Here is a 9,335-nt window from a genome sequence, read left to right on the forward strand (position 1 = left end):
CCTGGGCGACAGAGTAAAACTCTGTCTCAAAAAAAAAAAAAAAAAAAAAAAAAAAAAAAAAAGAAAGGTATCTAACTCATTTGGCAAAATCAGGTAAAGTTGAAGAGGAACATACCCTAAGACTCAGTAAATCTACACTCGTGGAGAACTATCTATCTCACACATACACAGGAGATACATATGAATTTGTTTACGGCAACATTGTTTAAAACAGCAACAAGTAAATAAACCAACAAACCTGGAAACAAACCTAAATATTCAACAGAACAGGAAAAGATAAGAAATAATATATTCATTTTAATGGAATGCCAAATAATGGTGAAAATGAATGAACTAGGCTATATATTTCAACAGGGATGAATCACACAATACTGAGTGAAAAGTATACCATTTCAAGTTTGGCAAAAACAATGCTACATATTGCTTAGGAATAGATATACACGTGGCAACCACATGAAAAAAAAAGGCATGGGAATGACAAACACTTTTTTTTTTTTTTTTTGAGACAGAGTCTCACTCTGTCACCCAGACTGGAGTGCAGTGGCACGACCTCGGTTCACTTCAACCTCCACTGCCCGATTTCAAGTGATTCTCCTGCCTCAGCCTCCCGAGTAGCTGGGATTACAGGCGCCTGCCACCATGCCTGGATAATTTTTGTATTTTTAGTAGACAGGGTTTCACCATGTTGGTCAGGCTGGTCTTGAAATCCTGACCTCGTGATCCGCCCACCTCAGCCTCCCAAAGTGCTGGGATTACAGGCGTAAGCCACCATGCCCAGCCTTTTTTTTTTTTTTTGAGATGGAGTTTTGCTCTTGTCGCCTAGGCTGGAGTGCAATGGCGCGATCTTGGCTCACTGCAACCTCTGCCTCCTAGGTTCAAGAGATTCTCCTGCCTCAGCCTCCCAAATAGCTGGGATTACAGGCACCCGCCACCACGCCCAGCTAATTTTTTTTTTGTAATTTTAGTAGAGACGGGGTTTCGCCATGTTAGCCAGGCTGGTCTCGAACTCCTGACCTCAGGTGATCCACTCACCTCGGCCTCCCAAAGTGTTGGGATTACAGGCGTGAGCCACTGCACCCGGCCCTTTATACCTTTTTCTAATTATTTCTAATATTCAGTTATTTCATAATTTTCCAAGGGGATGTCAGAAAACTTGATTTTACCTGAGTTCACAATGATTTCCTATTAGGACTTTTAACATTCTTTAAGTTAAAAGGTAAATTTTTAGGGTACTCACCCAATGAACTCCAGTAATAAAGACATATCAAGTTCAGGTGGAATACGAAACACTGATTCTAGGACTTTTTTAGATCTTCCTTTGCTTGAAGGGACTGGCTGTGGAACAGCTATTTAATAGTCAAACAAAAATGTTAATTAAGAATAAAAATGTCATAAATTGAGATCTTTGGAAAAATACACAAGTATTATAACTATGTTGAGTATTTAAAAGATCATAAACCACTCAATCTCCCTGTCTTTAATGACATTGGCTAATCTGTCAAAGCCAGTGAAATGAGAGGCAAGCCTGGGGACCACTCCACAAGGGAAGGCAGACGTGTGGCTGGCTTATTAGGGACGCAGAGAGAGCTCATTAGAACAGCAACATGTGTAGACAACCCTGCATAAGCACTACTATGTGTCAGGGCTCATACTTAGCACTTCTCATGCATCATCTCATTCGTCCTTACTATAGTCCCATGATATAGGTACCAGTGCTACTGCTTTTTTTTTTTTTTCTTAACTAATAAAGAAACTGAGACCGCCAGTCACCATGGCTAATGCCTGTAATTCCAACCCTTTGGGAGGCCAAGGTGGGTGGATCACCTGAGGTCAGGAGTTCAAGACCAACCTGGCCAACATCGCAAAACCCTGCCCCTACTAAAAATACAAAAATTAGCCAGGCATGGTGGCATGTGCCTGTAATCCCAGCTATTTGGGAGGCTGAGACAGGAGGACCGCTTGAGACTGGAAGGCGGAGGTTGCAGTGAGCCGAGATCATGCCGCTGCACTCCATCCTAGGTGACAAGAGAGAAACTCTGTCTCAAAAAAAAAAAGAAACTGAGGCTGAGAGAGAGTAAGTAATTTGTGTAAAGTCACTCAGCTAAGTCAAGGAACCAGGATTTAGGCCAAGCAAGGTGGCTCATGCCAGTAATCCCAGCACTTTGGGAGGCCGAGGTGGGTGGATCACTTGAGGTCAGGAGTTCGGGACCAGCCTGGCCAACATGGTGAAACCCCATCTCTACTAAAAATACAAAAAAAATTAGCCGGGTGTGGTGGCACATGCCTGTAATCCCAGCTACTCGGGAGGCCAAGGCAGGAGAATTGCTTGAACCTGGAGGCGGAGGTTGCAGTGAGCCAAGATCATGCCACTGCACTCCAGCCTGTGCGACAGAGCGAGTCCATCTCATTTAAAAAAAAAAAAAGCCAGGCGCGGTGGCTCACGCCTGTAATCCTAGCACTTTGGGAGGCCAAGATGGGCAGATCACCTGAGGTCAGGAGTTCAAGACCAGCCTGACAAACATGGAGAAACCCCGTCTCTATTAAAAATACAAAATTGGCCAGGCACGGTGGCTCAAGCCTGTAATCCCAGCACTTTGGGAGGCCGAGGAGGGCAGATCACGAGGTCAAGAGATTGAGACCATCCTGGCCAACATGGTGAAACCCCATCTCTACTAAAAATACAAAAATTAGCTGGGCGTAGTGGCGGGCGCCTGTAGCCCCAGCTACTCAGGAGGCTGAGGCAGGAGAATCACTTGAGCCCAGAAGGCGGAGGTTGCAGTGAGCCAAGATCATGCCACTGCACTCCAGCCTGGTGACATCTCAAAAAATAATCATAATAAATAAATAAAAATACAAAATTAGCCAGGTGTGGTGGCATGTGCCTGTAATCTCAGCTACTTGGGAGGCTGAGGCAGGAGAATTGCTCGAACCCAGAAGGTGGAGGTTGCGGTGAGCTGAGATCACGGCATTGCACTCCAGCCTGGCAACTAGAGCAAAACTCCGTCTCAAAATAAAAAGAACCAGGATTTAAATCCAAATCTATTTCACGTCCATTCCGTGACATTACATCATCATAAAAACTAACGTTTGAACAGTTACTGTGTGCCAGGCACTGTTTTAAGTGCTTATATTACTCAATATATTTTTTTAAATGAAGTGGTATGATTGTCATTATTTTGTAGATGAGGAAACAGACATTTACGTATGTAACTGGCTTGGCTTAAGTTATACACCTCATAAAGTGGCAGGGCTAGGAACAAACTCAGAGAATCTAGCTCCACAGTCTGCAATCTCTAATTTTTATAAATAAATTGGATTACACACAGCATTACCTTCAAAATCTCTCTGATCATATAATAAGCTACCCCCAAAAGGAACTTCAAAGGGCATATATTTTATTGTTAGTATTCTTTAATCTGTAAGTACATTATAGTATACACCCAAACTTACCAGGTTTAGGTACTTCTAGACCTCTTTCTTTATAGAAATCATGCATTTGCTTTTTTTCTCCTAAAAAATGATAAAACACAGACTAAATTACACTCAAAATGTAACTACTAGAGTCAGAGATTCTGGGATTCACAACCACGTAATAAAAGAAACTTACTTTCCTCTAGATTGATCACTAATTTGTACACTATGTCTTGTAACTGTCGGTCCAACCTAATAAAAGGAAAGGATGGAGAATACCTCAGAATTCAGAAAAATGCATTTTGGTACAGAGTGAGTTAATTGTGTTTTCTCTTGAGAGTGGGTATCTTCTTTCTCAGAGGTGAGTTACTTTTAAGTAGCATTTACAGTTCCTAAAATATAACTCACTCAAGAAAACCTTAAGTAAATATATGTAATCATAAGTATTCACAGATTCTTGAATGGGTCACTAAACTGTTTCACGTGCATTGTTTTTTGTGTGTGTGTGTGACAAGGTCTCACTTTTGTCACCTAGGCTGGAGTGCAGTGGCTCAATCATGGCTCACTGCAGCCTCCACTTCCTAGGCTTAGGTGGATTTTTCCCACCTCAGCCTCCTTAATAGCTGGGACTAAAGGAGCGTGACACCACGCCTGGTTAATTTGATTTTATTCCCTTCATAAGAATACGAGTTGAGGGCAGAGACTGTATTTTGAACTTCTGTCTATCATCTGCAAAGCACTCCTGTGTGAAGGTAGTAAAAATCAATAGTATTTGTTGAATAACAGTAATCTACTGTTAGTATTTTTCCTCTCTTAAGAAACTGAGTATGAACTGGAAATTTGAATAATAAGCCACAATGAGCTAATGACAAATGGGCTTTACTAAAGAGGCCAGTTGTTTCAGGTATTACTTCTAAAAAAACAGAATTTGGAATACCTATATACTGGAAATGAAAAGCCTAAATTAGCCTCATTAACCTGAGTAAGTGATGGGATTAAAATTCTCAGGAAAAAGGCCTGTGCCTCTTTTAAGTCCTCAGCAGATATTACAGTGCCTAGTACATAGTAAGTGCTCTATACATATTTCTTAAAAGAATATGTAGTTCCCTTTTAATTTTGAGAGAGGTCAAGAGTTTTTTTGTTTTTTTGTTTTTTTTGAGATATTCTCATCAGTCTGTCGCCCAGGCTGGAATACAGTGGCACGATCTTGGCTCCTGCAACCTCTGCCTCCCAGGTTCAAGCGATTCTCCTGCCTCAACCTCCCAAGTAGCTGGGATTATAGGCATGTGCCGCCACTCCTGGCTAATAGTGGAGATGGGGTTTCACCATGTTGGCCAGGTTGGTCTTGAACTCCTGATCTCAAGTGATCCACTCACCTCGGCCTCCCAAAGTGCTGGGATTATGGCGTTAGCCACTGAACCCATCCTGAGAGGTCAATAATTTATTCCAACTATATAACTTCAAGCTTTCAGAAAAAGTATATTTAAAATACAATTGTAACTTATATATTCTTCTTACCTTATGTTATAAAGAGGTTGTGTCTGATGTACTACTATATTGCATTTTGGACATCTGTTGCTGTAGTAAAAATGTCTTACGATGCAGCTTTTACAAACTGTTGAAAAAGAAAATGTTGAAGTCAGGATGCTTTCAAGACATTTCAAAAACTGAAAAATTATTCAGAAATGTGACCGGTATGCTTACAGGTATGAAGACATTCTGTGATGGTAGTTGCATCTATTAAGTAACCTTTGCAAATGGAACACAAGATGTATGGGGTCAGCTCAGAGAGATTAATCAGGCGCTGCAAATAAATGGAAACAGTTTTAAAATACAAGTCCTTGCCTTTTACAAATTCTTTTTCTTTTTTTTGAGACAGAGTCTCACTCTGTAGCCCAAGCTGAGTGCAGTGATGTCATCTCGGTTCACTGCAACCTCCGCCTCCTGGATTAAAGCGATTCTCCTGTCTCAGCCTCCCGAGTAGCTGGGATTACAGGCGCACACAACCACGCCTGGCTAATTTTTGTATTTTTAGTAGAGATGGGGTTTCACCATGTTGGCCAGGCTGGTCTCGAACCCCTGGCCTCAGGTGATCCACCCGCCAAGGCCTCCCAAAGTGCTAGGATTACAAGCATGAGCCACCGCGCTCAGTCCACCTTCTTCAAAACCTTAAACCATAATCTCAAAATGTCATTGCAACATGGAAACATACACCTCCAACCCATTAAAAGACTGCTGAAAGTTACAATAATAACACAATATAAATTATTGTTTCTTTCTTTCCGTTTTTTTTTTTTTTTTTTTTTTTTTTGAGAGGGAGTCGGCCTCTGTCGCCCAGACTGGAGTGCAGCGGCAAGATCTCGGCTCACTGCAACCTCCGCCTCCCAGATTCAAGTGATTCTCCTACCTCAGCCTCCTGAGTAGCTGAGATTACAGGCGCATGCCACCACGCCCGGCTACTTTTTGTATTTTTAGTAGAGAAGGGGTTTCACCGCTTTGGTCAGGCTGAACTCCTGACCTCGTGTTTCGCCTGCCTCGGCCTCCCAAAGTGCGGGGATTATAGGCGTGAGCCACACCGCGCCCAGCCAAATTATTGTTTCAAAAGGATCTTTACGCCGGGCGCAGTGGCTCACGCCTGTAATCCCAGCACTTTGGGAGGCCGAGGCGGGCGGATCACGAGGTCAGGAGATCGAGACCATCCTGGCTAACACGGTGAAACCCCGTCTCTACTAAAAATACAAAAAATAAGCCGGGCGTGGTGGCGGGCGCCTTGTAGTCCCAGCTACTCTAAAGGCTGAGGCTGGAGAATCGCTTGAACCTGGGAGGCGGAGGTTGCAGTGAGCCGAGATCGCGCCACTGCACTCCAGCCTGGGCGACAGAGCGAGACTCCGTCTCAAAAACAAAACAAAACAAAACAAAAAAAAGGATCTTTACTGCCTAGTAAGCAGTAGCTTCAATAATTATACAGGACAGGCAACGTGGCTCACGCATGTAATCTTTCGGAAGGCCAGAGAGGGAGAATCTCTTGAACCCAGGAGTTCGAGAACAGCCTGGGAACATAGGGAGCCCTCCTCGCTACAAAAAAAAAAAAAAAAAAAAAAAAAAAAGTTTAATTAGCCCGGCGTGGTGGCGCGTGCCTGTAGTCCCAGCTACTCCGGAGGCTGAGGCGGGAGGATCGCCTGGGGCCAGGAGTTGGAGGCTGCAGTGAGCCATGGTCGCGCCACTGCACTCCAGCCTGGGAGACCCTGTCTCAAAATAATTATAACTATTAACAGAACGAATGAGTTGGACTCGCAGAGCCTAAGTGACCTGCAAGAACTTCACAAAATAAGCGGGTAAAGACCCGGGCCGGGCCGGAGGCCTGTCGGCGCCACACGCCTAGGCAGCCGGGGCAGAGGTCGGGGGAGGTCCGCTCCAGTGCTCCACCCGGCGGCGGCGCACTAGGATCGGGCCGGCGCCCGGCAGACGAGGGCCAGCTACGTCCCTGACGCCGCTTGGGCCCAGCGGGGTCGCGCGGGGGCTCTAAATACCTCCTCCTCGTCCTCCGAGTCCTGCCGGCCTCCCTCCAGCCTCAACGAGAAGTGACTCATGTCCTCCTCCTCTTCCTCTTCTTCCTCCTCCAGCTCCTCTTCTTCTTCCAACTCCTCGTCCTCGTCCTCGAAGCGGCCTCTGAAGCGGCCCAGGCTGCGCTCCGGCTCCAGCTCAGGGGGCCGGGAGCCGGAGCAGCCGGGAGCCCCCGTCTCAGACAGAGGCGCCGGTCCCTCCTCACCCGCTGCGGGTGCGGGGATGAGGGCGGGCGGGGAGACAGGAGGCGGAGGCGGCAAGGCTGCAGCTCCCTCGGTTTTGGCAGCGCCTACGCTGCCCGCCGTCACCACCGCGACCCCCTCCATGGTCGGGAGAGACACCAAGCGAGGCGAGGCGGCGGGAGAGCGCGGGAGTTCGGCCGGCCTCGGACGCCACCACTGCGCAGGCGCGGCAGCCTGAGGGGCTCGCCGGGAAATGTGGTTTAGCGGCCCTCACCTCCGCCGGGCGCAAACCCTGCAGCTCCGGGGCAGGCTGCGGGGCGCGCGGGCCGCACTTTAAAGGAATCTCACCAAATTTTCTCCTTGGAAGGGGACGCTCTCTTCGCCGCCTTTTAAAAACAGCAAAATTGCCACCGTTCCAAGCAACAATATTCTGTTTGCATCACCTAATTCACAGAGCACTGAACTAGGTAGCATGTGACGTTGCATCACAAATAATAATCATTTCCACTTGAGTACCAATTATGCATTTCCTCTGTGGCAAATCCCCTCCAACCAAGATTATTTCCCTTAGGAAGTATAAAGTTCCTGTTCTGAAGTATCTACGTTTATTTATTTTAAGGAATTATATAGTGTATTGATACAAGGTGAAAATCTAATCACTACTCAAAGATCATCCATGTCACCCCATCCCATAAAGCCCATTATATTGAATTCGAAAAGCTTTTTTTTTTTTTTTTTTTGAGACAGTTTCGCTCTTGTCGCTCAGGCAGGAGTGCAGTGGCGCTCACTGCAACCTCCGCCTCCCGGGTCCAAGCGATTCTGCCTCAGGCTCCCAAGCAGCTGGGACTACTGGCGCCTGCCACCATGCCCAACTAACTTTTGTATTTTTAGTAGAGACAGGGTTTCACCATGTTGACCAGGCTAGTCTCAAACTTCTGATCTCAGGTGATCCACCCGCCTCAGCCTCCCAAAGTGTTGGGTTACAGGCCTGAGCCAGGGCGCCGGGCCCAACAAACATTTATTGAGGGCCTACTGTAGCAGAAACTCAGACCCACCCAGGTACACCCCACCCCATTGCCCAATTTTACTAAGAGAGGTTTGGAGTTGGCTTAACATTATTCTTGCTAGTCCGGGCGCGGTGGCTCACACCTGTAATCCCAGCACTTTGGGAGGCCGAGGCACGTGGATCATGAGGTCAGGAGTTCAAGACCAGCCTAGCCAACATGGTGAAACCCCGTCTCTACTAAAAATACAAAAATTAGCTGGGCATGGTGGCACGTGCCTGTAATCCCAGCTACTTGGGAGGCTAAGGCAGAAGAATCACTTGAGCCCAGGAGGCGGAGCTTGCAGTGAGCTAAGATCGTGCCACTGCACTCCAGCCTGGGCTACAGAGTGAGACTCCGTCTCAAACAAAACAAAACGAAACAAAAAACAAAAAAACCATTATCCTTGCTAAGATAATGCCAGCTAATGTCACGATGCCTGCAAGAAAGATTCGGGAAGTCAAATGCTCCTATTCAAATAATGCCTGGCAAAGTCACATTTAAGAGCTGAATGTGACCAGGCACAGTGGCTCCCGCCTGTAATCCCAGCACTTTGGGAGGCTGAGGCAAGCGGATTGCCTGAGGTTGGGAGTTAGAGACCAGCCTGACCAACATGGAGAAACCCCATCTCTACTAAAAATACAAAATTAGCCGGGCATGGTGGCACATGCCTGTAATCCCAGCTACTCGAGAGGCTGAGGCAGGAGAATCACTTGAACACAGACGAGGTGGAGGTTGCGGTGAGCCGAGATCGCATCACTGCACTCCAGCCTGGGCAACAAGAGCAAGACTCCATCTCAAAAAAACAAATAAATTTTAAAAATATGGCCAAGCGAGGTGGCTCATGCCTGTAATCCCAATGCTTTGGGAGGCTGAGTTGGGCGGGTAACGAGGTCAGGAGTTTGAGACCAGCCTGACCAACATGGTGAAACTCCGTCTCTACTAAAAATATGAAAATTAGCCGGGCATGGTGGTGCACACTTGTAATCCCAGCTACTCAGGAGGCTGAGGCAGGAGAATCACTTGAACCCGGGAGGCGAAGGTTGCAGTGAGCCGAGATCGCACCACTGCACCCCAGCCTGGGCGACAGAGTGAGACTCCGTCTCAAAAAATTAAAATAAAATAAAATAGCTGA

The 9,335-nt window shown here is 46.5% G+C and overlaps 1 protein-coding gene across 3 annotated transcripts in view; it reads right to left on the reverse strand.

Annotated features, from left to right (window-relative positions):
- Nucleotides 1-7,384, reverse strand: part of PCGF6 (polycomb group ring finger 6) — a 50,065-nt gene extending 42,681 nt beyond the window's left edge. Inside the window, exons 1-6 of one of the 3 annotated variants that reach the window (XR_008537610.2) lie at nt 6,942-7,379; nt 5,116-5,215; nt 4,930-5,026; nt 3,608-3,663; nt 3,451-3,510; nt 1,238-1,346 (exon numbers count right to left, since the gene is read on the reverse strand). Coding sequence is in view for 2 of the 3 variants with exons in the window: in XM_508012.7 (XP_508012.4) it covers nt 1,238-1,346; nt 3,451-3,510; nt 3,608-3,663; nt 4,930-5,026; nt 5,116-5,215; nt 6,942-7,301 (782 nt within the window). In the remaining variant the exon portion in view is untranslated. Of the gene's footprint in view, nt 1-1,237; nt 1,347-3,450; nt 3,511-3,607; nt 3,664-4,929; nt 5,027-5,115; nt 5,216-6,941 lie in introns of all 3 variants that reach the window. The other 2 variants (XM_508012.7, XM_054660486.2) reach the window with 2 other exon arrangements.
- Nucleotides 7,385-9,335: the final 1,951 nt, after the last annotated feature.

The sequence above is a fragment of the Pan troglodytes genome, chromosome 8 (genome assembly GCF_028858775.2).
Source record: "Pan troglodytes isolate AG18354 chromosome 8, NHGRI_mPanTro3-v2.0_pri, whole genome shotgun sequence".
Classification (NCBI taxonomy): Eukaryota; Metazoa; Chordata; class Mammalia; order Primates; family Hominidae; genus Pan; species Pan troglodytes.